Source organism: Trachemys scripta, chromosome 16, assembly GCF_013100865.1.
Source record: "Trachemys scripta elegans isolate TJP31775 chromosome 16, CAS_Tse_1.0, whole genome shotgun sequence".
Taxonomy (NCBI): domain Eukaryota; kingdom Metazoa; phylum Chordata; order Testudines; family Emydidae; genus Trachemys; species Trachemys scripta.
In genome coordinates, this window is record NC_048313.1 from 14,615,893 (window position 1) to 14,642,627 (window position 26,735).

General features: G+C 57.0%; 1 protein-coding gene across 1 annotated transcript; it reads right to left on the reverse strand.

Moving 5' to 3' along the window:
* Window positions 1-26,735, reverse strand: DNMT1 (DNA methyltransferase 1; the record flags this gene model as incomplete). Its single annotated transcript, XM_034792213.1, is given in 33 exon segments — window positions 1-393; window positions 1,200-1,290; window positions 1,653-1,769; window positions 2,076-2,239; window positions 2,621-2,816; window positions 3,145-3,322; window positions 3,517-3,683; window positions 3,934-4,075; window positions 4,754-5,036; window positions 5,809-5,937; window positions 6,738-6,828; window positions 7,426-7,618; window positions 8,399-8,620; window positions 9,892-10,065; window positions 10,646-10,779; window positions 11,396-11,597; window positions 12,059-12,174; window positions 13,239-13,386; window positions 14,269-14,366; window positions 14,933-15,122; window positions 15,825-16,012; window positions 16,721-16,872; window positions 17,410-17,502; window positions 18,034-18,152; window positions 18,515-18,624; window positions 18,707-18,790; window positions 19,224-19,275; window positions 20,796-20,836; window positions 21,395-21,482; window positions 22,458-22,530; window positions 23,746-24,013; window positions 24,398-24,505; window positions 26,693-26,735. Coding segments are annotated over 33 exon segments (4,492 nt in total), but the record flags the coding sequence as incomplete, so codon positions are not given.

A 26,735-nucleotide genomic window follows, 5' to 3' on the forward strand; every position in this document is an offset into this window, starting at 1 on the left:
TAATTTATAGGAGAGATTTATTTGAAGAAATATTACAACATATAAAAACTACATAAAGTATTAATTTCCACTTTATACAAGTGGTTGATTATTTTCAATACAATGCATAATAAAAACATCATCCTTAAAATCCAGAATGCACGGTGGGGGCACTGCACAGCCGATCACTAAAATAATTAGTAGTTGATAATTTGACCATCACATACAGCTTCCAAGGTCAGCCAAGGAGACGAACACTGGTCATGAGAACAGCTGAACGGAGACAGACCTCATCATGTCATCAAACAAAACAAACAAAAATCAGTGCATGTTTGGGAGTCCAGGGGCCAGAACGAGGAGATGGGAGATTTACACGCTAGTCCAGAACGTCCATCTTTTCTGGTTTGCTGTGATCTGTGAAGGAACAAGAGACACCATTGGCCTAGAAGGCAGGCTGCTTGCTGACGCTGCATGACAGCAGAGTCCCCGCAACGACCCTGACTCCTTTGTACGATCAGCACAGGCGGGACCGCGAAATGCCCCCCCCAAGCTCAGCTCCACATGTGAAGCCAGGCTGAGATTTTCAAGAGTGACTAGCGATTCTGGGGGCCAAACCTGAGACCTCTGAAGGGGTCTGAGCATCAAGACGTGCTTTCCCTCTGGAAAGAAGGTGTCAAAACGCGAGCAGCCAAAAATCACCTGAGTTTTGAGAACACGGTTTGGAAGTCTTGTCCAGACAGGTTCGTTCCACGGGGTTTTAGCAGCACGGCAAGGCAGGCGAACCCTGGCTCGCTAGCAGCCCCTCCTCGTTACATGCAGCCAGGTGCTCATCCCCTGACCCTCCCCACTTAGAGCTGCTCTGACGGCCGCGAGGGGAGAACACGCCAGCACCAGCTGGAGAGCAAGACTCGATCCCGGGAATGAAACGGTCCCCAGAAAGGCAGATTATTAAAGCGCAATTCCAGCTTGGTACCGCGTCAAAGCCCAGCGTGCACTGCACACAAAGGGGGGCAGGAGTTACCAAGTGCCCCGCTGAGATCAGTAGCTGTCCGTTACCGAACTGAAGCTACCATCGATAACAGATGCGCCAGGCAGAGCGGCTCGTGCGCTGGCTGGTTTGGGCCCGCGGGAGGGCAGCTGCACTGGAGTGTACAGTAACCATTTCCCGCTTCCCTCAGCGTGAGCGCAGACCAGCTAGGAGTCCAGGCGCCCCGAGATACCTGTGGCCTCCTCTTTCACTTTCGCCAACACACACGACTTGATCTCCAGCCCGATGGATTTCGCCAGAGGCGGAGGCACTGCGTTACCGACCTGTGAAGAGAGGCAGGGGAGCCGTGAGCTCTGTGCAGATCCAGGCCACGTTATATCGGGTAAGGGCAGCACGGCTTTCACGGCCTCCCCTGCGATCACCCGCCCAAGGACCCCATTCTGAGCCAGCCTCTCTCCTTCCTTATCTGGCCATCCTGCTTCCAAACAGGAGCCCAGAGTAGCCTCCGATTCCCCGGTGAAAGGTCCGGGGCTCTGACCCTGTGCGGTCATTCACGTCGGCATGGGGCCAGTGTGAACAGAGGAGCGGGGATGGAGGACTGGCCCTGCTGCACCACACCCACTGGGTGCAGGGAGAACCGGCTCGCCCAGCACCTCGCCCCGCTCCCCAGGGAGCAGCCACCCACCTGTCTGTGTTTGTCCAGGACGTTGCCGAAGAGCCGGTAGGTGTCTGGGAAGCCCTGGGATCGCGCACACTCCCGCACACTCACCACCCGGTGCTGCTCCGGATGCAGCACTCGGCCCTGGGAAAGGGAACAGCTGTGAATTCCCAGCCCCCTAAGGCCAAAGGTCGGTCGGACGGCAGCGAGAAGGGGTGCTGGGGTAGGTGCTGCGCCGGACCCTGCTGCACACCCCCCCAAGAGCCGCTGAGGTTAGCCCCAGCACAAGAGTGGATCTCGCTCACAGGTGATTTAACCCAGAGCGACTGGCTGTGCAGACATCTCCCTGCCCCCCAATAACACAACCCCCACAGTCACGCCCCTCCCCAAATGGCTGAGCCCCGGCCCACCACAGGGCTTACCCCGCTCGCCAGGGCCGCGCTCACACACCTGTTTGCCCATGGGCTCCGGGTTGGTGACGGTGGTGCTGAAGAAGCCGTCCCACTCTAGCCTGCCGTACAGCCCGGCCCAGTGGTTGTGCCGATTGCCAGTGTGGGGCAGGCACCAGGGGATGAGGGTGTTGAACTGTCGGTCTGCCGGGTCACACGGTTTACCTGTGGGAGGGAACAGAGCACAGGGATTTCCTCTGAGCTGGGGGCCAAGGAGCGGACTAGAGGGGAGGATGGCTAGGAAGCTGGGCAGACAGCCTGGTTCCCGTACGTCCCATCCCAGTACCCAGCACAACGGGGCCTAGGAATGAAGCACCACGGAATTGACAGTGTTTAACCTGTGGAACTCATTGCCACAAGATGGATACTGAAACGAGGACAAGCCGTGGGTCAGAGACGAGCGGATGCAGTCTATGCTCATTAGAATGAGGAGGGCTCTCAGACTTCAAGGGAGGAACTAATTAGCAGTCCCCCTCCTCCACTGGACAGTTCCAGTCCCCTCCCCTCGGCCCCACTGGGTGACGGACCCGCAGCAGCTCCCTGTACCTTCCGCGCAGGAGCACACCCCCCGCAACGCTCCGGTGCTGCTACGCCCGTTCTTCTTCTCATGGTGAGTGTACCGCAGCTTCCGGGTGGTGATGCCGTCCGACAGCCGCACCTCGATGTTGGGCAGGTCGCGCCAGTCTGAGCCCGGGGCCAGGGGGATGTGTCTCATCCGAGCAGCTACCAGCGCGCTCATATCCTGCAAGGCCAAGCCCCGGATCCAGCATTAGCCTTCCCCCACAGCCCGCCCGATACCGCCCCACAGCCGGATCTCAGCACGCAGGATACTGCCGGGGATTCAGGGGCAGGACACAGGGCCCTGGGTTCCATGCTCGCCTCTGCCTCAGGTCCCCCATCTGTAAGAAGGGGAAATAACCCCACCCTTGGCTATGGGGCAGGGCTGGTCCCTCGCTCTGTCTGCGCAGGGCCAGGCCCAACAGGGGGCTTGATCCCAGTCGGGGCGTAAGGGGGCCCCTGCAGCAGCCCCCGCAAGGCTCAGGTGCTGCTCTCCACAGCGAACCCCTCACCTTGCAGATGTGATCCCTGAGGATGGGCTGATACTGTGAGCCCCTGATCTGCCTCTGGAACCAGGACTGGGGCTCCCCGTTGTAAGAGATCTCGAGTGCCGAGGCGCCGTTCCTGATCTCCGGCAGGTCGGACATGGTGTCCCGGACCGTGATGGTTCGGAAGGGCCCCGAGTACGTTCTAGGAGGAATAAAGGAAGCGGTCACCCAGCTAGTGTCAGCCCCCGCCCCCATCACTGACCGACCCCCTTCAGACAGGGGACCACCCGGCACATCTCAGAGCAGCTTGTTCCTCTCCCAGGCGTTTAGAGCCGTCGCCCCAGGACCCCCGTCCACACCTCAGGCCTGGGTGCAGCCTGCCAAAGACGCGCTCACCTGGTGATATTGCTGACAAACTTCTTGTCGTCCACCACGACGCTCAGCTGGCAGGCCCGGGGCGCAAACACGTGCAGGGGCTCAGGGAACATGGGCAGCTTCTCTCCAGGGGCCGCAGCGAGGACGATGGCCCTTCGGCGTGTCTGGGCCACACCGTACTGACCCGCCTGGACCGAGGGAGAGCGTCCTGAGCAAACGCGAACGTGGGCTTGTGTCCCCAGCACAGACCACGGCGTCCTGAGCCGGAGCACGGCCGCAGGGGAGCAGGGCCAAAAGGCTCAGCAGCGTAGCATTCCAGCCGTGGCGTCCCTGCTGCAATTCTGGCCCCGAGGGGAATGAGTTTGGCAGAGGCGGGCTTGGCCCAGCCGTGGGCACCCACCCCACGCCCCCAGATCCCGGCCGGCACCTGGCACATACCTGCAGCACCCCGAAGGTGCACTGGTAGCCCATTCGCACAAGGCACCGCAGGGTGAGCTTCAGCACCATGGAGCGCTTGAAGGAGACAAAGTTCCTCACGTTCTCCAGGAGGAAGAACCTGGGTCTGTAGTAGTCACAGTAACTGCACGGGGTGGGGACAACGAGTGAGATTAGAGACAGGCTCCTGCCGGGCTGGCAGACAGACCCTGGAGCCAGTGCCACAAACTAACCCTCCGCACTGGAGGTTTGGCACAATTCTGGTGACTCTCTCGCCCCCAAGCCTCTCTCGGAGGCAGGGCAGCGCAAGTCTCCTGCGGTTTGGGGTGGAGGGGAATCGAACCGCCTGCCTGGGTCTGCTGAACCCCAGTCCAGTGATCCTCCCTTCCTACCCCGCCAACGGTTCCGTGGCCGTCGGGAGAGTTCTCAGCAGCCCCTTCCCCCCTCCCCTCATCCCGGTGGACAGTTCGGTCGTTAGAGCAGAGGGCTCGGGTTCCTGGGCTCTTTGACCTTGGGGCAAGACACATCCCCCACTCTGTTGTGCCTCACTTTCCCATGTATGTCTGGCCGTTACCCTAAGGTCAGAGCTCGCCAAGCACAGGTCACGTGAGGCCCTGAGAAGCCTCTGTGGGAGGAGAGGTGGGGCCCAGAGCCCCACAGCACCTGCAGACTCAGTTTGCATTTCCCTAGCAGGGCATGCCCAGGAGAGCCCACCTGCTCCGATACACGTCCGCAGGGGGCTTCTCAGGTCCGCCAGCGGCACCCAGATACCAGGGGAGCCAATCAGGGGACAGACAGCTGGCGGCAAGGCCTGGCCCCTCACCTGAGAAAGGAGACCACCAGGGAGTTCTTGAACTTGGAGTAGGTGCGAGAGTTGAAGCGGTTCATGCCGCTGAAGCCCTGGCAGGGCGGGCCGCCGCACAGCATCTCCACGTCCCCCTTCTGCGGGAGCTTCTGGCCCAGCGAGTTGGTCTTCTCGCCGGACATGACCAGCTTCAGCAGCACGTTGCAGTCCTCGGTGAACACCGTGGTGCCGGGGTTATTCAGGCGGAAGGCCTGGGCGGCCGGCTCCCACATCTCAATGGCCCACAGCGTCTCCGAGATCCCTGGGGACGGAGAGGGAGCCGAGGACGTTAGACCCAGCAGAAGCCCACGGCAGGCACCTCACACCGGTTCCACCCAACACGGCTCTGTCATTTTCAGGGAGCATGTGTGTGAGTGGGTGGCTGCGAGGTGGTGCAGTCTAGTGAGCGGAGCATTGGACAGGGACTCAGGACACCTGAGTTCTATTCCCGCCTCTGCCACTGACCTTGGGCAAGTCCCTTTCCCTCCCTTGTGCCTCAGTTTCCCCTCCAGCCCCTGGGTCTATCTAGACTGCGAGCTCTTTGGCCAGGGACTGATTCATACGAGCATCTGTGCAGCACCCAGCAGGAGAGCATGGAGGTTCTGTCCGGAGGCAGGAAAGCAGCTGTGGAACTCCAGGGCCTGCTCGCACGAGAGCAGCCGAGACCGGTGGGTTGCGACCCCCAGGTGGTCGTGGGCGGGTGGGCTGCTGCAATCTACTATAAAGCAAAGTGAATCTTGTGCCCCCCTCCACCCCATCCCTGGTTCAAGCTCCAGGATTCTCCGCCAGCCTCTGGCAACACAGGTACATGCCATTGGTGAATTGCTGCGGTAATGGTAAACCTAAGGGGGTGACACACATTTGGCTTTCAAATAAGGGGCTGCCAACCTGCGAAAGCCAAGGAACGGGGGCCCCTCTGGGACTCACCCCTGCCGGGACCTCCAGGCACCACAGTACTAGAAATAATTCACACCAACGAGACGCAAGGACGAAGGGCCCCCCCCAGTGCCCTGGCTCGACACCCCCCTCCTTGCCTGCTTGGTGGAATCCCTCAGACAGGCCCCCGCAGCCCGAGAACACATCCAGGGTGCGCAGTTTGGGCAGCTTCACCTCGGCAGCCTCCTGTTTGCTTTGCTCCAAGGCAGACACCGATTTGCCTTTGCCTGTGTGGGGAAAGGAGAGACCGTTTGTGCCGGCACCCAGCTGCCTCTCCAGCCATGGTCAGGAGAAGGCAAGAACTCCGGGTGGGTAAGGGGCTGCTTTCCCAAGGGCAGGCTGGCACCCAAGCAGCATTAGCCCCCCCAGTCTATTTCCTTGCTAGTGTTTGGAATGCAGATCCTTCCCCCATCTGTACAGCACTTAAAACATCAACTCTAAGCCCCCGCTGGCTGGACGGGTTTAACCCACTCGAGCGAGAACCTACCCTTAAGTCCACTGCAACAGACATCTCCACCTTCCCACCATCCCGCCGCCTTTCGTCCCCACCCCCAGCCAGGAAGGTACATTGGCCCTTCCCCCCTTTGCATGGGTCTTTCACGCAGCAACAGGGGAGAGAAGAAACACAAAACCAGCACAACAGCTTGGGCAGATGCCAGGGTGAGCTCCTTGGGACAGACAGCGCCCAGCACCATGGGGGTCTGGGCCATAGACGCTACTGACATACACCTAATAAGCAACGTACAGCTCCCAGCACCATGGGGGCCTGGGCCACGACTCTGATACAGGAAACTACTCTAAGCTTTTGGAAGTGGGTTAAGGTTTCACATTGCTGTCCCTTTACAATCCTGCATAAATGTTAGTTCAAACTGGCATTTCCAAAGTCTGGTTCATGTACAATGCGGCTTTCACAACAGGCTAATACCCTGTTTTCCCTGCAAAGTTCTGGGCAAGCTGTGGGATAATATGGAGCAGAAGCAGCTACAAACAAGTTGCAAGAGACAAAAGCACCGGGATTTTGCCTTACCTTTGCCTTTCCCTTTCCCCTTGCCTTTATTGCCAGCTCTACGGGCATGGTTCGGAGGGTCTTCAAAGCTCTTGGTTTTTGCATTGTAAGCCTGCAAAGAGAACAGACACAAGGCTCACATGCGCCCTATATGCCGCTGGTGTTTAGGGGACGCTGTCTTCGTGAGGACTACGTTGCTTCATTTAATGTAGGGCAGCGCCAGAATCCACCCACCCCTTTGTCAAACCTGGTGGTCGCGAGCTCCCGTGTGATCCTGTAAGCAGATCGGGCCCTCATCTCCACAGCGAAGCAATCCTCTTTGGGAATGCGACACGCTTCTGGTGGCTCTTGGAGAGAGGGCTCTCTTACGCTTCTCTCTGGACTCCCCTGTGAATAAGCTCCCGCCCTTGCTGGCCGGCTCAGGACAGACAAGCCCGCTTCCCTTTTCAAAAACGCTTGGCAGAGTCAAGCAGTGCAGTGTTTGGCATGCGTCTTTCACCATGGCCAGGGACACTCATTGTACCCAGCACCACACTCCCCTAGCAGGTAGAAAAGGTCCCTGAGACTTGTGACGAAGAATGGTTTGGAGCTCGTGCCCCAGAACTCGGATGCCGACGTTTACGATGTGCAAGTCAGTTCTAGCAACCTCTCATGTCACCTGCTCGGTTAGCTCCCCCCCCGCCCCAGTGCATCTCCAAGCAGAGGTTACCTCTAGGAAGTAGAAGCGGTCGGACCCGCTGGCAGAATAGTCCTGAATACATTCCGTCAGGTCCTCTCCGTACTCCACCGTACAGCGGCCCTGCACAGCCTTGAAGTCCAGCGTCACTTCCTCATCGCTCCAGTACAGCAGGTTGATGTCCGAGTGGTAACTTGCTTTCATGGACTTGTGGGTGTTCTCAGGCCTGCAGCAGACAGGTCACTTTCACTAGGGAGTGTGCTTTGGGGGGGGACTGGGAAAGGGACTGCGCTTCCAACCCGGGGGCACACTGCCTGAGTTCCAACATCCACCGTGTGAAGTCTGTCCCCTTGGAGAAGACAGACAGGAATGTTCACCCAAATCTCTCCTACCCCGTTAGTTCGTGCGCATCCTGCTGGAGAACGTTAGATTCGTTCTGATAAACGAAGCAGCTGGTTTGTTATCCCGGCAGGACACACATGGAGGTGGGAGTAGCTCTTGAAGGATGACCTAGAGTGTGGGCTGAGCAGGGCTGAGAGGAAACCTAGGAACAGTGCAGAACCTGGCTAGGCCTGAATGGAGCATTGGGTTAGGGTATGTCTACACTGCAGCTGGGAGTGTGCTGCCTACCTCAGACAGACAGACGTGCACCAGCTTTGCTCAAACTAGCATGCTAAAAACAGCAGCATAGCTGGGCGTAGCACAGGCAGCGGCTCCGGCTAGCCACTGGAGTACGTGCCCTGGGAGGTCCGAACTCAGGCAGCCGCCCGCCCAGGCTATCCCTGGCCGCAGAGCTAGCATGTCTGTCTGGCCGAGCTAGGAAGCGCCCTCCTAGCTGAGCGCAGACGGACCCTGTGCGGATACAGCCAGGCCCCAGGGAGAGTTCAGGTTTGTCTACGCAGCACGCTGGCTTTGCTTTGGGGACAGGGCGGAGAAGGCCCCTACTCGTGCCGCTCCTCCCCAAACGGACCTTCCGGAGGCTCTGCCCGAGCCCGGCCCCGCTCACCTGTAGAACTTGTAGAGCCGCAGCTTGATGTCGGCTTCGTTGGGCTTGCCGTTGCTGCGTATGCTGCAGAAGATCTCCTTGATGCGGCCCACGCGGTACGGCTCCGGGGCGTCCTGGTTGCTGCCCTTGATGTACTCGGAGGACTTGCGGTAGTGCTCTGGGTACAGCTCCTCATCCACGGCCTCCTTCTTGGGGCGCTTGGCTGGGCTGGCCAGCTTCATGCTGGGGTTGGGGAGAGCGGAGCAGGGGGTAAGAGGCGCTAACCCTGACGCACGGGCTGCCCCCGACCCACCCTTCAGAGGACAATCCAGCGCAGCCCCCCGAAGCGCCCCTGGCCCGGCAGCGATTCTGCTTTCGGAACCAGGGGGCTGTTCCCCCATTAAGGAGCCCCTCTGATGAAGCAGAACGCCTGCCTGTAGCAGGGAGGGACGAGACCTTGTGGGGTCCCCTCTCCCGCGTGTGCAGCCCAGGCATTTTCAGAGGCACATCAAAGCCCCGATGCTGGCCACAGCGGCTCAGACGCAGCGAGCTCTCTAGCCCCGTGTCCCGTCTCTGACCAGCTGCTTCAGAGGAGGGTGCAAGACAGAGTCACTTGGGCAGGAAGCTCTTCGGGGCAGGAACCGTGGGGTGTTTGTGCAGGGTCCTGCTCTGTGCTGGGCTCTTAGGCACGACCCAAAGACAACACCCTCCTGTAGGCAGCTGCATGATAGGTCATGGCCTTTATCACGGCTAGCGATTCGGTGCAGCCACTCCCCAGACCGAGGCTGATGCGCATCCGTGAGACTTCTCCTCTGCTGCTGACGAGCTGCATACCCGTCAGTTTATAGAACCAGTTACCCGAGTTTCAGCCAAACCAGCGACGTGTCTGGCTAGCTAGATTTCCCCCCGCACCCCAGAGACATTTTATTCCAACTCACCCAGCAGCTGTAGTGGGCTTATATGTCCATACACCAACTAAAGAGCCTCAATCTATGGCGTTTACCCAAGAAAAGATTAAGAGAGGACCTGATCCCAGCCTACAAGTGGGGAAGAGATTAGGACAGCAGAGGGCTCCTTAGCCTAGTAGAAAAAGGCAGAATGAGACCCAGCAGCCAGAAGTTGAATCCAGACAAACGTCAGACTAGAAATCAGGGGCAGAGTTTTTAACAGGGAGGGCCATTAACCAGGGGAACAGCTTGCCTAAGGACAGGGTGGATACTCCATCACATGTGCTCTTTAAATCAAGACCGCGTGTCTTTCTGTAGAAACTGCTCTAGCCCAAACGGGGGGGAGGATCTCTGTGGTAGATCAGACAGGATGATCATCACCGTCCCTTCTAGACTTAAACATCTAGGAATCCATTTACGACTGGCTTGTTCGGTGCTTAATTTACAGCTGAAGCGCAGACTGGTGTGTTCTCCGTTATGGGAGATACTGAAGACGACTCTGCCATGGGGGCTGTCAATAAACCCTGCCGAGAAGAGACACCCCGTGCCCGCCTGGCAAGAACCAACCTGAAGGAGAAAGCCTCCGGCAGCAGGAAGACGCCGTCTCCTATCCTGTACTGCACGCCGTTCTTTGTCGCCAGGCCGTAAAACATCTTCCCGTCCACCTCTTCTTGGGGCTCCATGACTTTGAGTATCTCCTTCTGCCTCACCTCGTCCAAGCGAGCGCAGCTCATACAGAACCTGTGGGGAAAGCAGAGGGCTCGGAGCTGGACCATCTGCGGAGATATTGATGGGTGCAGGAACCTGCGCTCCTGGGGGCAGCGACTGCCTCTGTTGTATGCACAGCACCTAACACAATGGGGGCCTGATCCCTGCACAACAAACATCACACCTGCTGGTTTTCACACATATCCCACACTGACTTAAACTGCTGTGTGGTGGTGGTGGTGGTGGGGGTTGTTTGGGGAGGGAATGGGGGGGGGGGGATTTAATCAGCACACCCATTTGAGCCAAGATAGAAGATGAAAATACTACTAGATAAAATCATCTTTCGGTGTGAATTAGCCAACAATATTCTTCCAATAAGCCCCAAGTTACTGTTAGCCCAGTGCCCCAGACGGCTGAGCTGAGAAAACGAGAACCAGCCAGTCTGCCCCGATTGGTCTGAAGCTACTCTCCATGCGCCAGCTCTGCCTGCCTTGACCTGGGCAATAACCCGAGTACAAATAAAACTGAGCTAATGCGAGTTACGGATAAACCCATCTTCGGAGAGAAGCTGGAGCCTTTCGCTCCCGCCAGCCAGCCAGCCTCACACACTCACTTGTACTTGTTGTCTTCCGAGGGCTGGAGCTTTGGGGGCGACTCGAACCTGGCGTACTCTTGATCGTACCACATTTGGTAGAAATAGGTTCTGCCGTCATCTTCCACCATCTTTATCTCCATGTCCAGCCCCCCCTGTGGGGAAAGACAAATCGTAGGGGTCCCGCAGCCAGGGGGCGAGCGGCTGGCTGGATCCCGCCGCCGGACAGAACGTTGTTACGTACCCAGAGCGTCACACGTGGGGGAAGAGGGGAACCTCTGTTCCCCTCGCAAACGTCTCTCAAGGAAGTTACACAAACAGAGCCTGTGTATCATTCCGAGGATGAGAGGCGCCAGGACGCCTGGGTTCTGTTCCCAGCTCCGCCACTGACCTGCTGCGTGAGGGTCGGCAAGGCGCTTCCTCTCTCTGTTTCCCCTCCCACCGTTCATCCGTTTACACTGCAAGCTCCTCAGAAGAGGGAGCATCTCTCACTAGCTGTGCATACAGCACCTCGTGCAATGGGGCCCTGACCTCATCTGGGACCGCTAGGTGCTACGAGGACACAAGCAATCGAGTCAATTTCGGATGGCTGTTTTCTCCAAGCCCCCACTAGCTCAACGACCAGCCGCACTTAAAGCATTTGCCACTTGCTGATGCCCCAAGTTAAGCAGACCAGGCCCTGCCTGCCTACGCTGGGCCCCGAACCACACAGAGCTCTCCCGCGGGGCTAGCTTTCCCACCGAGGCCTGCCAAGAGATGGCAGCCACCCACCTCCAAGGCCCAGTTCTCCGAGGGCGCCTTGTAGACGACGTTCACTTTGCCGTGGATGTAGGACAGCTGCATGTCTTCACACTCGTCCACCAGGAAGAGCTCCAGCGAGTCCGAGGTCTTCCCCAGGACAGTGTCGATGCCCTGGCAGAACCAGTGGGCGTGGAACATTTGCCCACTGCTGTCTTCCCACAGCGCAGTGACTCTGCAAGAGAAGGGCTTGTGTTTGAACACCACCCCCAGGCTGCCAAGGGAAAGACGCTTTCCGCATCGCTGGACAGACTGAGCGGTGCTGGGGCTAACGAGACCCCAGGCAGAGAGGGTCCAGGGGAGAGCTCTGGACTGGGACTCCGGAGACCCGGGTTCTCTTCTAACTCTGCCACTGCCCTGCTGGATGACGGTGGGCAAGTCACCTCCCTTTTCAGAGCCGGGGTCCCCCCCTCCCCCACATCTGTCATGCGTACTTAGACCGGGCTCCTCCGTACGTACATGCAGGTTCCAGGCTGGGGCCTCTACGACCCACTAACAGCAGAGAGACAGCCCCACGCAGACAGGGATCTCCCAACATCTCTGCAGGACACGCCCCTGTGATCCCTGCACCGGCCCCTTCCCAGAGCCCCTCCGGTACACAGACACGTGCACGTTTGCCCCTGGACCGCCACAAACCTGGCTAGGTACAGAGGCTTGGAGGGCTCGTCGGGGCTGACGGAAACGCAGTCCCCCACCTCCAGGGTCTCGGAATCGATGCACACCTTCTGGTAATAGTCCTTCTTCCCATCGCGCTGCGGACAAAGGCTGGTTATTAGAACCGGCAGAAACCCCATTACCCAGTGTCTTCTCATTTCTCCCGTGGCTCGTAGCTAGAGACCCTCCCCTCCCTGCTAGACAGCGCCTGGAACCAACGGGTGAGCGTGCTGCTGGTCCTTCTCCGCGCCCTTCCGCAGAGCCTACGAGTTGACAGCCCCGGCTAAGGAGCCGTCGCGCTCTGGCTCCAGCTGCCGCAGCTCCTGTTTTTAGCGATTGGGGTCCCTGGCTCAGTCCTGGTGTGCTGGCCACGAGGGCAGCCGGCACATGACCGTTCGAGGGAGGTGGAGGGCTTTCATTAGCCCTCGCTCTAGGCAGCCTCACTGCGCATCTCCACTGTGCCTGCAGCAGAGCTCCTCACTGGTGGGGCCGGAGAAGCCGTGAACGCTGACCCGCATCTATTCCCAGAGACGGTATCCTGGCCCCCGCATTGTAACCACTCCTCGGCTACAGCCCAGCCGTCAGGCAAGCCACCACCCCAGCCTGCAAACAACGGGAGCTCGACACTTCCCGCGAGACGCCAGGTTCTAGCGAGGCCTTGAGCCCCGCAGAGACAAGGAACAGTTCAGATTGAGGGTTAACCTTTGACAGGCCCACAAACTCCCACTCAAATCTGCTCCCAATACAGCGCGCTGGCATAACAAACAGGCTAGAGCGCACAAGAGAGGCGAGGCTGAAAAGCCACAATTCCCCCAGGCGGCCCGTACATCTCAAATGCTCCCGCGCTTGTCACAGAGACACGCCACTAGACCTGCGCGGCAGATCGTCTAAGCAGCGTGCAAGTGGCACCTGCCCCTTAGCTGTGCACACCGTTCAGCAGATCCGCGTCCACCCAGGAAAGCAGGGGCTGTTCGTGAGTGCTGCGTTAAAGGCCCAGCAATGGGGCAGCAGCGAGAACCCTGCGGCTTCCCCGCTGGCAGGTTACACAAGCCTAGAGTTACACCCGCTGGGGAGATTTGCTCAGGATGTCGATGCCAGACAACGAGCCCTTTTACTCGGGTGGGAATGCGCGTTGCCAGCGAGACGTCTCCTCCGGCCCTACCTTGATTGGTTCCCCCACCCAGGAAATCCTGCTTTTATTCTGTTTCTTCTTCCTTCCCTGTAGCATTTTTTTAGGTGACGGCATTTCAGGGATGTTATCGTCCACCTCCTCGTCTTCATCTGCTTCTCTGACGGCCAGATTGGGGCACCTAGGGTGGGAGCGACAGTCAGGGCATCCGGTGACTGACAGGGCCTTCTCAGGCCACGCGCTCAGTCCTCACCACCCGCCAGGGCAGGTTGGCTCCTTCCACAGGCTCCCAAGTGCTTTGTCCAGCTCATCCCAACACTGGGAGACGCTGCTGCAGCCCCAGATTCCACCCCCGCTCCCCGACCATTATTCTCAGCTACAGCCCATCCCCAACGCTGACATGCTACTGCCTAAGCCATTCTGCAGAGTCCTCCGTGCTCAGCCCCTTTGGAGACGGGCAGGTGATCCCATCCCTGCCCCACTCAATCTCTGAAGTGGAAGAGGAGGGAATTTCATTCACTTCTGTTCACGTTTTATGATCACATCACTATCTGGGTCTGGTCTGGCTTGATACAGAAAGGACGTGTCACCGAGATTAGTGTGTGCGTCATGCCCTCCGCCCCATCGACAGAGCAGCGGGTTCAATGTTTGAGTGGCCAACGAGTCTCCAGACTTACACCGGGAAAGCTCTCAAACTACCGAGCATTTTGGAAGGGCCATAAACCCTCATGCTTCAGGGCATGAGCTGAGCTCTAGTGACTGGGGGTCAGGAGGGAATTTCCCCCAGGGGCAGGTTACCCCATCGCTGTCTGCTGCAGGGGATCTTGACTATCGTGTGACATGGCCAGTGCTGGCCCTGCTGGAGCCTGAGACCAGACTAGATGGGCCCCTCCTCTGATCCTGTCTGGTCATTCCAATCCCGGGTAGTACCAGCTCTTGATTCTTTCCTGCCAGGAGACTGACGACTCCCTGTACAGTAATGTCCATTGCCCCCAGGAGTAGAGGAACCCCCCAGGCTCTGCCCTGCTCCCAGGTGCTCAGAACCACCTTTCGGGACACTGACCTCCTCTGCAGGCAGGCTTGTTTGCTCCGGCCGCTCCCGCCAAACTTGATCATGTTCTGGCAGGCTTTGCACTTTCCACACTCAGGCTGCTGACAAACCTGCAGGGAAGGGGAGAAAGGCGAAGGCTGAGCGGCTGCGAATGGTGGAGGAGCAAGTCGTCCCCGAGGACGTGGCGCTCGGCTCCCGACCACGGGCGGGAGCAGAGCCTGTGCCAAGACTCACGTTGACTAGACGAGGCTTTGGAGCCGAGAGAGAGCGAGCATCCTCCCGCCGTGGAGCAGCCCTGGCTGGCTTTGGAGGTGCCAACGGGGACCCGGGAGAACCGAGCCAGGAGGGAAATTGCTTGGCCACCCTGAAAGCGCAGCAGAGCCGCCCTGGCACAGCACGGCTTCCTTCCTTTCCCCGCACTGCTCTCGCCCTTAGCGTGCTGCCCTTCTTCAGGCTGCAGGGAAATGGACGCATTGTCCCCAGAAAGGAGAACGTCACCCCACTGAGCCTTTCCCCTCTGGGGCACCACGTCCAGCCAGCCACACAGCCCAAGGGGCAGCGGGAAGCCAGCTAGCCTTGCCCATGCCCCAGAGCTGGGCAAGACTGGATCCCAGCATCCAGAGCCCCCAAGCTTGGGGTCAGACGCAGCTCAGCTCCGGCCTAGCCTGCTGGTTACCTCACACACGCCGCAGCGCCGGCGCTTCATGGCGTTCTCCTTGTCTTCCTCTCGCTCGTTCTTCTCGATCTGCTCCGAGAAGAAGGTGTCGAAGATCAGGTACACCAGCTTGGTGGTGGTGGCCTTGGTGGGCCCTTTGTCCTTGTCGATCTTGGTGGGATGCCGAATGGCCTGTCTCCTCGCAGCTCGCCTGGAACGGACAGCAGGTCAGACACTGCCCGCTGCAGCATGGTCCTGCACTGGTGGCATTACCCCTTCCCACCAGAGACCGTGACGGAAAATTCTGGCTACGTGCAACGCTACTGACCGCTCTCCTCACACACACCCCCGCCCTGCAAGCCTCTGCCAGCCACAAGCTGGCACAATACATCCTACAGAACCTCGTGATAAACCGTGTTATAACCGTTGGCTTGGCAGGAAAAGCCCTGTAACAGGCACTGAAATGCACTCATAAGAGAGTCCCCACAATCCAGACTGATGAAGGAAGGATGACGTGGGGAACCGAGGCCCAGAGATGCAGGGACTCACGCTGTGGCCGGGCTGGGAATGGACACCAGGTCTCCTGGATCCCGGCCCAGTGTTCTAACCACCAGACCGCCCTGGCTCCCTGAACAGCAACGCAGAGGGGATTTCTATGCGCCCGACTAGACTGATTAGGAAGCCAAGTTCAGGAGCATTTCTCATTTCTAACCAAACCCCTTATGGCAACTCACCCCACGCTGGCATATAGATCCCCGAGGGTCTGTCTAGAGCCAGGGAAGTTACCCCGGAATAAGGAAGGGTGTGAATTCAACGTGGCATAGCGCCGGGCAGAGGCAAGGCCCGAGATGCAGTGCCAGTGCCTGAGATGCAGTGCCCGAGAACGGGCCGGGGGCAGCTCCCACCAGCCTACCTCTTCCCCAGGGTGACGCCCGCGAGTTTGATCAGGTCTCTCATGCACGGCGTGATGAGGACGGGCGGCTCGTCGCTGTCTCCAGCCTCGTCGTAGCTCTCCACCTGCTCCACCACGAACTGGGCATGCCGCAGCAGAGAGTCCTCCGTGAAGCGGTTGAAGTTCAGCCCGGCGGGCGGCACCGTTGTCTGGAGAGACGCAGCAGAGGGTCATGGGACATCCCCGCATACAGCACGCCTCACACCACCCGAGGGCACTGCAGCTCTACACCCAATGGCACGGACATTTTCACAGGGAGCCAGAGTCTTGGGGGCCCTGGTTCTCAGACGCAGGGGCACAGGCCACCCAAACTCACCAATAGCGACTGAAAAGGTATGCCTGTCACTCCCTTGGCAAGGCTGAGATTCACCCTCGTGCAGCAACACCGCACACCCCATCAGCCCTCAGACTAGGCCTCAGCCAGCCTTGTGGGAGAGCTCTGCGGTCGAGTGACAGTCACCCTCGCCGTACGGCGGAGGAGAGGGTAAGAACCGGAGGCAGAGCTCCACCCTCTGGAGGGGTTAGTAAAGAGGAACAACCTACGATGTGGCTTGAGACAAACCACAAGTAGAATAAAAGTCCATCTCCTCGCCCCTCACCCACACCCCGTTCAAGGGGGAGGAGTGGATGGACACATCCTCGTACAGACAGTGTCAAAGACCCAAGAGTACAGAGTCAGCTAGCCCAGCGGTGCCCATAGCGGGACATGTCCTGGATTCCTTCTCTCACCTCGCCACGCACCCCCTGCCATTTAGCAGCCTGGCCGTGACCCCTCGGCTCCTGTCCACAATTGCCCTGGGGGCTGGGAACCCAGCGGTGAGACCTGTGAGTCAGAGGACGGACACGCCGTGTCTCACCTCAATCTTGTTCAGCAAGTCCTCATAGCTGACGTCGGGATTGTTCTGGAGGAATTCCACCACGATTTTACTCATGTAAATCTTCTCCTGCATTAAGGCGAAGGTGGGCGCGTACTCCTCGCTGGGATCCATGAGGATGTAATCCGCAAAGGCTGAAGCAGAGAGAGATTGCCAGAGACGGTGACTGCAGGGCTTTACGGAACACGTCGCAGAACAGCCGAGAGGCCCAAGCAAGCTAAGGAACGTGTGACGGGAAAAGCGTAAAGGACTCTCAGGAGCAGAGTCCTGTCGGTCCCCCAAGCGTCTACACACACTTCAATTCAAGAGCGGCTTAGTTCTGTTTAGCATCATCCTGTTCCTAACTGGTATCATCCAAAACAAGGGAGCATCCACATGCCCTTTGGCAAGAGTTTAAAAACCCCTCCCCGCGTTACACTGGGGCAGCTGCGTATGGACGAGTCCAGAGAAAAATCAGCATTTTGCGGCTTGTGTAACAGGAGTGACCCCCCAGCATTGGCAATTGATTCGCGGCAACCCGCTCTGGCCGTTATCGAGTGCCTTGGCCCCCACTCCCCACCCCACTGCTTCGTAGCCTTCGGGGTACCCGAATCTTTAACCCTCAGACACAGGGATCCCGCCAGCCCTCCTGAGGGAGAAGCCCCCTGAAACGCCCCAGTCTGCAGACCTACCCGTAGTGAAGCCGATCAAGGCTCTTTCTCCTCCGTCGAACCCAGTGATCCACCAAGCGTTTATGGGACCCAGTTTCTTGGCTCGGACACCACCTGAGCGGGGAACAGCAAGGATGTTACACACACACACACCCCCGCAAGGGTTCGGATTCTGTTGCCGAGGGGCCAGATTCTCCGTTGCCGCCCTTGGCACCTGAGCAGGGCGGGTGAGAAACGCCACCGGCTCCCAACGGGAGCGTACTGCACACGCTGCAGACCCCCGGAGAACCAGGCCCTCACACGGATTTACTGGCCCAGATCAGAGCACAGCTGCTTTTAAAACACTTGCCATTAACAGGCTGTTGAACTTCAGTTCAGAATCAGCACTGCCATGGGGCCCCCCCCAGCCCCAGCATAACCGAGCTCCTGCAGAATTACCGAACCATGTACTCCGCGGCAGTAACCTAGTGCTAGCGACGTCACCCGAGAGGAGAGGTCGTTCCTCGCACTGCCAAGATCCCACTGAAGGCACAAAGTCTGGGTTTCCCAGGCCTTTGGAGTGATCCTCAGGACACAGCCTGAGAGAGTCCCAGGGTACCAGGCAGGCCAGTGTCTGCCCCCAGCTCTGCGCCGAAAGACACTTACCATCTAGACAAGGGTTGTCGTCGTAGATTGGTTTCACAGCACCGCTGAAGTACAGTTCTATGTTCCTCTCTATGAGACCAGTGTCAAACGGACACAGGTGACCCTTTTTGTCGTAGACGCTGTGCGAGAGAGGAGAAAGGACGTTTCCCGATCGCACGTTGTTCAACACCTCACGGATGTTGCATTTAATACTCAGCTTAAACCAGCATCCAGGGCTCGCTGCAAACAGCTCTGCATTTACACATCCTGTGTCGGACACGCTTCCCTTGACCAGGGCAGGAAGGCTTGCACGCCCGGGAACCAAGCTCCAGGCTACATGCATGGGGAAGCAGTGTCACCACCTAGAGCAGTGCTCAGGGCAGAACCAAGCCTCTCCATGTTGTGCAGAAGAGAGCGACCCCCCTGGACTCTGATTTGCCCCAGGGGTTACAAATGCAGCATTGCCAAATTATTGTTGGTGCAACACTGCAAGAAACCTCACCTGAAGGAGGTCACTTTGTGCTGGGGCAAATCCTCGTAACTTTCAAACCCATCTTCGTTGGCATCGAAAATGGACAAGCGCTCGTCCGTCAGCATCTCTGGCTCCTCCAGCTGAGAGAGAGAGAGGGGCACGTTGGACCTTCACTCCCAGCAGCACGGCCACGTTTCTAAACCCCAGCAATGAGCCGCTTACCGCATTGTCGGGATCCCCCTGGAAGAACTTGAGATCGGGATCGTCCAGGTACTGTCTGCAGTCGACACACTTGGGAGGCGTGGTCTGCAAGGGAAACATCACGAGACATCAGGAGCTTTCCCCGTTAACAGTTCTGCCATTTACCAGCCTCAGCCCTCCGTAAGTATCACTACGTGTTCCCGCGCTGACTGCCAGTCCTGAATCTACCAGGAATCTGGAGCAGTAAAACAATCACCAGCGCCTCACACATTGTCTAGGACCAGGTGTTTAGCAACTTCTCTGACTTGGCCAGGCGTGGCAGGAGGAAGGACTCACTGCACCGACCCAACACACCCATGCCCTCGTTACGTTTTGTTCGTGCTGTAAATGCGGCATTTAAAGATCATGTGGAGGTGCGAGTGACGTGTGCACTAGAGAGTACTTTTTCTTGACTCGCTGCCACTCCGAGTGGTTGAAAAGCTGTCAGCAGTGCTCGGACAGGGCCCAAGCGCTGACGAGAACAGGAGAAACCACTTACTTTAGCAGGCGGTGCGGTTTTAACCTGCGTAGCTTCCTCTTTTATCTCAGACCTGGGCACAAAATACATCAAAACAAGGAATGAAGGCACAGGACAAAAAAGCCTAGCGAGGCTATTCCACCACCTGCATAACCAGTGCTCTCAGCTGTTCGAGAGACCCGAATACACGTGAACATTTCACTGCCGATGCCCCACAAAACAAATGCGCTGTTCTAGCTGAGGTGGTTTCGTGCTACAGGAAGGCACCGAACTCCTCACACACTATCTGCTCACAGATTCCAGCATCCAGCCCTCGGCCCAAGAAGAAGAAGAGATCAGCTGAAAATACTAAGAGCCCCCTCCCCCACGCCCGCACTCACTGTCACCAGTTCGAAGGGGGCGTCAGACACGCTACCAGACTCTGCTGGGGGGTTTCGGATGGGGGTGAATTGCTTTCCCTCTTTTTGATTAACTCTGCATTTCACCGAGCCTTCCTGCTGGGCTTTCCCGAGCAGGCGAAGGGAGGCACATGCCCAGCTCTGGGAGCGTAAAACTTCCAGAAGGACCTAAGTGTCTCAGGAGCCAGGGGCCTTCTCGACACACTTGTGTCATGCTGCTACTTTGGCTGGGGGTATGTGTGTTGTTTGTTTGTTTTTAAAATAAAAACAGACCTTAGTGTGGCTGCAGTTACACCAGGAAGTTAATCCAGTACTAGGTCGGGTGTGAATTCAACGAGAAATAGCTCTCCATGTGCATGCTCTTGTTCCAGAATAAGATCACCTATTTCTGGTTCAGCTTAGTCCACTTGAAAGCAGATTAAACCGGAAAAAGGCACTCTTATTCTGGAATAAAAGCGTCCACACAGAGAGATGTTCCGGTTAGTTTCCAAGTGCAGGCAAGGCCTTACACAGCGTGAGCGATCCCCGTGCGAGAAAAGCTAGACCAGAATACCGCATTCAAGCTGGGAGAGCGCTGTACTGCTTTAACTATAATCCCTCGCTCTTCTTGAGTGTTTTTCATCCACAGATCTCAAAGCGCTTTAGCAAACAGCTCAATCTCATTATCCTCAATATGTAGATAGGGAAACTGAGGCACAGAGAAATACAACTTTTGCGTACAGACAAGCCCGAAGTTCCACTGACTTAACAGGACACCTGGGCACTGCTGAAAACAGTCCCCATGAGGCCCTTTCGGAAAGCCCAGACTTCACATTACCAGCACAGCTGGAAGCACAAAAAAGGAATTCACTGAGCCAGACCCAATCACTCATCTATATTTTCAGACGCTTAATAAATTTGTAAACTACCAGAGGAACATTGTTCTTTCAGACACTAAATTGCTTCCATTTCTTTAACATTGTCTCTGCCTCCCCAGGTTTAGGGTGATGAAGTCGGACACAGACAGGAAAACTCAGCTAGAAATCTTTTTGATTTGTGTTTTATCTTTTGCCACAACAGAGCCCGTGACAAATTTCTGCAAAGAGAAACACACAAACACATGCGACTGAAAGGGACCTCGAGAGGTCATCTAGTCCACGCACACACAAGCCAGAACATTCAAACACCTGATTAAAGAAATTTTAGCTGCTCTTACCCTTCTTTGGTTTCAATTTTAATTCTTTTTTCATCTTGCTCCTTGAAGTAGAGGTGAAAGAAAGAAATGCATGTAAGAGCCCAACAGCTTTACAAACTAAGCCAACTGGAGTCGCAGCAGAAATACACGAGACAGCTCATGGTGTCCGACCCCGTCAGGTGGTCCAGAGACATCGACACAGAACACGTCACAGGACACCGCCAGTGCCACGTCGAATAACTGAGACCGCCGACCAGGGAAATAACCCACTTCCTCCCTTCCCTGACGAACCGAGAGACGCACCCCACCCATGTACTTCTTGTCTCCACCAATACTGACTTGGACTCTTAATACATTCCATGGGCGGCCCATTTATCCACTGACGCTTTAAAAACTCCCACACCCCAAGCATGTATCTCGTGAACCTTGTAACCGATACTTGCAATCCCCCATAACCCAAGCCCGACCCCAGACATACAGTCCCTTCCTTCTTAACTTGTGTACATTTGATTTGAAACATTAACTTTAATAACATTTTTAAATCTGCCTGACTATTCTTCCTGAATAGCCTAACGAGATGTCTGTCTAAGAATTTGTTTTCAAACATGCGCCAGACGTACCTTCTCTTCTAGCTCTTCCTCCTCCTTCTCTGGATTCGTTTCTTGCTTCACTTCGCCGTTCACCTCGTCCGATTTGCGTTTGTTGGATCTGTTGGGTTAAAGGTGAAAACCAACAGAAAGATCAAGTCTTTGAAAGGAGCAAATTGCTTTTCAGAGACGGCGATGGAAAAATAGACCCAAACAGCATAGTCTGCCTAAAGCAGCTTGAATGGGCTGTCTAAGCACGGCCAATGGCAGCAGCTGCTGTTACAACACTGATCGCAGAACCGGCTAAGCCGTTCTGATCCACTCCACCTTGGGTTTATTAACTGTTTGCGTTTTAATAGCATCCAAAATTGGGCCCCCATTGGCCCAAGCTCTACACAAACATAGGAGACCGTCCCGGCCCAAACATACTCACGATCTACACAGACAAGGGGTAGGAGGGGAGAGAGGCAGAGCGGGGAAGTGACTTGGCCAAAGTCACAAGGCAGGCATTGGAAGAGCCAGGACAGAAGCTCTGCCAAGTCCCAGCCCAGAGACCTACCCACTAGCCCACACCACACCTCGGACCTTCATAGAGAGAACATCAGCTTCCTTCTCACCCTCATAAACGTAACTTAGTCAATCAAAATAAGACATTTATCAGCTAATATTCCCACCACCCAGCCGTGAGCCAGGACCCCAGGGTGTCGGGCACTGCACATTGGGTGGATTAGAGACGTGCCTATGGAGGACTGGGACCCCGCTGTGCTACGATACCCAACAGAGTCTCAAGCTGAGGTGTCCCTTTCTGAACTTCACGTCATTCCCCTGCTGGTTACAGGATGTGCAAGTTAGAGGCTGTTAAGACAGTCATGGACCTGCAAATCTTAGGATCCACCCTGTTAGCCCATTGGGAATCTTTCACAAGAACCCGTACCAACTATTCAATGAGCAACCGTGCAAAGAGAACAACCAAGAAGAGGGACGACGCCAACGAACCACTAGCAAAAAAAAAAAAAAAAACTTAGGAGATTTAAAAAATGCGTATCCATCTCAAAACCCACACGAATCACAACCAGGAGCTGCAGGACGTACTGACCCTTTGGAAAACAGAGCTAGGATGGTCGGCTGCCTGCCAGAGCTCCGGGTAACCCTGGAACTGGCTGGGGATTCTGTCAGAAGAAAAAGAGCAATCATTACTTTGCAGGGAGAACCCCCGTTGTCATTCATCGCTAGAGAAGCACATGGTCCACATCACTCAGCACATTCACACACCACTCCGAGGGCCAGATTTCCCTTTACTCCAGTCCAGCCTGTGGGGCAGCAGCAGAGTTGATCCTGACCCACCTTTGCATTCCCCACCTGCTCCACTCCCGGTGTAGATTAGAGCAGCCTCGAGGCTGTTCTAGCTCACGCTTTGCTTCCCATGGCCCCCGGGATGGACAGAAGAGCCACTGGGCTGTGCACTCCAGCCATGCCCCCAACCAGCCCCCTACTCTGGGAACTGGGCAGATACCAGCTCCACACCAACCAGCGAGGACCCTGTGTGCAGGGGGGATACCAGAGGTCTGCTTCCACCCGCTCTGAAGCCAGAGCGGCACAGAAGAGCTCAGCCCAGCTGAGAATTTGGCCATCAACGTCTGACACCAGCCATTTCTGCGCCATGTGCCCGAGCATTCCCCTGTGCCCAGGTGGAGAAAGGAGGCGATGCCACATTCCTTCCGACACATCAAACCTGAGCACAGCTCCTGCCCTCCCCCCATTCTTTAAGTGGCAGGGATCATCGGCTCCGGGGTGCTCCGGCAATACACCACCAGCATTTACATCGGAGCACTTTGCTGCCCAAGCTTCTGCGCAACAGATTTCTGCTCGTTTTGTATTTGCTTTAAGAGTGAACAGAGCAAGACCTGGAGGTTATGAAGCCAAACCTTACAGGGCAGTGTACCTCTTGCCCCAGGAATCTGACTCTCCGCATTGTATCAGGGCACAGCAAATGGGTGAGGTTGCTATCGGATGCCAAGGAGACATTCGTACCCACTTCTGCGCTGCGAGGTGCCTACAACCAAGCAGGCATTTCCACGAGCCCGAGGAAGAGCTCCCAAGGGGCACGGCGAGCATGCAAAACAGCTGGCCACCCTGCCCCGGCAGTCACAAAGGGGAGTTCGCTAGCCAAGCCTCCCCAAGGGAAGTGGTGAGCCGGCCGTGCTCAGGTGAAGCACCGAGGAGCGTTGGGTGGGGGGCAGCCCCATCTCAGCTGAGGGTCTAGAAAGGGGTCAGTAAGGCTGCCCAGAAGCAGCAAGGGAACTCCACCGCAAAGCGAGATTCGAGGGGGCAGAACCCCCAGACCCGGCCTCGCTTGCCAGGGCAGCACAAAGCCAGATCATTACTTTTGTTCTCGCCGTTGGATTTGCTCCTCCTGGCTTTGCGGGTTTTTGACATGGTGGCCGATGACGAGGAGGAGGATGCCACAGCTTCCTCCGTCTCCATAGCGCTGTCCTCCTCCCCCTCGTGGCCGGCTCTCTCCGAGTCCTCGTCACTGCCGTAAGCGCCATTCTCGGAGCACCCGTTGGATTTCTGGCTGAGCGCCGCGGCGTCCCCGTTCTCCACGGAGAGTTCTTTGCTGAGCAAGGCCTTCACCCTGGCCAGGTACCCCTCCTAGGGGAGCAAGGCGCAGTTATAACACCGGACCCCCATAAAGCCCTCCAAGGGCTGAGTCCAACACACCCCTCACCCTGGGTCCCCATAGCTACCCTGGCCACAGGCAGCCCTGCACCTGCTCGGGTGGCGGCAGGCTTCCAAGGTAAGATGAACGCTCCGTGTAGCTATCAGGTGTTTCAGGCTGGCTGCAGGCGCAGACAGACATCGGTTATACTTGGGTCATGTTTTCAGGCTTAGCTACCTTTTCTTAAAAAAGGAAATCCGAGATTCTGAGCCATCACTTGACTGCAGAAGCCAGGGCCCCCAGGCGGGACCCTTGAGCGCCTACGCCTGGTCCCCCCATTCCCATGTATGCAGGCAGGGGTGTTCACACACACACACCTCCGACAGCTCCTCTCGGTGCAGCCTGGTCTCGAGGTCGCTCAGCTGATTCTGTGCATCTGCTTGTAGGAAGCCATGGACCAGATTCAGCTTCTCCTTCACGCACTCCTGAGGGGACAAGGAGGAGAAGCAGGTGTTACAGGCAACGAGCTTGCGACCCGTCCCCCCAGCCGCACGAGCACCGGGTGCTCCCATGGGCTTTCCTTCCGGGCGCGCACAGCTTCTGCGACCCGACGTCCGGCTTGTTACCGGGGCCTGGGCTGCCTTACTGCCATACGCAGGGAGACGCTCCTTCCTTGCAGTAGTGGAGCGCGGCTTTGCTATTTCACAGCAAGATGGCCAGAGGAGATGCTAGGCTGGGCCGGAGCAGGGGCCCAGCTACGCCACTCCAACAGAGGCCAGCACCAGCCGGGTCAGAAGACGGTGCGTGAAGCCTTGGGAGAGACAATAAGGGGAGGTGGGGGGGGAAGTTCCCTCCTGACCCCAATAGTTAAGAGGTCCAAGCCTATGCCCTGAAGCAGCAGCATTTATGGCCCTTCCAGAACCCGGGGTTATCACAATCATCCTTACTCTTGCTCAGGGGTTATGGCTGCAATATCCCGAATGCAGGGATCGTTACCAATGAGCAGCACAGTCTCTGCTAAGTCACGCCTTTGCTAAATCCACCCAGCCCTGGGGCATGTCGACCCTCATCTGAGCCTCCCGGGAACCCTCCTGCGCCCTCCAAGCTTCTCGCCACACTGGTGGGTTAATGGTGCAGGTTGAGTTTCCAGCCTCCTCTTGCCCAACTCTGGAGTGAAGTCACGAAGCCCAGTTTGTGACATGACAGCGGTTTCTATGGAAACGGACTGATAGAATAAATACAGGATTATGACCTCACTGCAGGAGCATGTGTCTGAGGAGCCGGGGAACAGATGAGCGAGAGGCTCTTACTGACAAGTCTGTAGCGTTCACCTCTCTGGTCCGGCGGTGCAATCTGCCCTTTCCCTTCTCACCAAGTTTTCCTAGCTCCTTATTAAGTCAGATTCCAGAGCCCCCCCCGCCAACGGGGCATATATTGTGCTGATTTTCAGAACAAGGGCAGGGTGAGCAGCACGTCCCAGCAGGGAGGGCACTGGCCTGGGACTCAGGACTCTTTTCCTGGTCCTGCCACCGACCTGCTGGGTGGCCTTGGCCAAGTCTCCCCCTCCCAGCCCTTGTCTATTTAGACTGAGCTCTGCAGGGATGGGACTGGAACCCAGGTCTGTGGGATGCAGGAAGGCCAGCGCCTCCAGGTCACCACCTGGCAGCCACTGTCCGCTTCCGGACACTACCGCCCAGACCTTGTGGAGATGAAGACTGCAGGAAGTACTGCCTCGGAAGGCCAGACTGACAGCTTCCCTTGTAGTACCGATTGGTCCAAGGGGAGTTCCAGGAAGCATCCGTGCAACGAGAGGGACCCTCCCCCCAGCAGCTGTAGGGACAGAGCTGCATCTTGGCTCGCTCTTGGACCCTCGGCTTTCGCCACTGAACTTGGACTCCGGGCCTGACCCCTGGCTTTGGTACTGGGACTCTAACGTCGGCTTTGCCCCCAGGTTTCGGTGCTTGAGCTCTGACCCTGGCTTTTCTCCACAAACGCTGGCTTCCTTCCCACCCCCTGGCATCAGTACTAGGACCCTGACCCCGGGCCCGAACTCTGGCTACCACTCTTAGGCTCCAGCCCCAGTTCTGACCCCTGCTCTCTGGGACCAGCCCTGACCACTAGGCCTGACCAGCCAAGCCCTAGTTCTGACCCAGGGCAGGGACCTTCTCTCACTATGTCTGTGCAGCACCAGGCACAAAGGATGCAACTTCAGATGGGCCTCTGGGACCTTCTGTAATAGTTGCATTGTCTGTTTGTGAGGTTCCGGAAGCTGCCATGCCAGGCCAATGAATCACACTTTTAAGCCAGACTTCAGAACGGACGTGACTCTTGGGCCAAGTATGCAGGATACAGCTGAGAAATCAGCTAAATTCCACTGAAGTCACTTCTGCAAATTAACGCTGCTTGGCAGGCCTGACTAAGAGACATAGGCAAATTCAGGAGGACAGAAACACCTCATGAAATACCCACTGCGTGGCTGCAGAGCAGGAGTGATGTTGTATAGAAGGACACCGGGGAGCAGCACCAGAATAAACGCCATGTGTGCACGGTACCAAAAGCCCCTTTAATGAGAGTTACAACTCAAGACAGTCCATGAAAGCCTGGGTGTCTCTTTGGAAACACGTCGACCAGCAGAAATGGGTATCGCACCAACAATGGGAAGAGAACCTTACCTTCTCACTCAGCCCATCTTCCTCCTTCTCCAAGTCTTGGAGC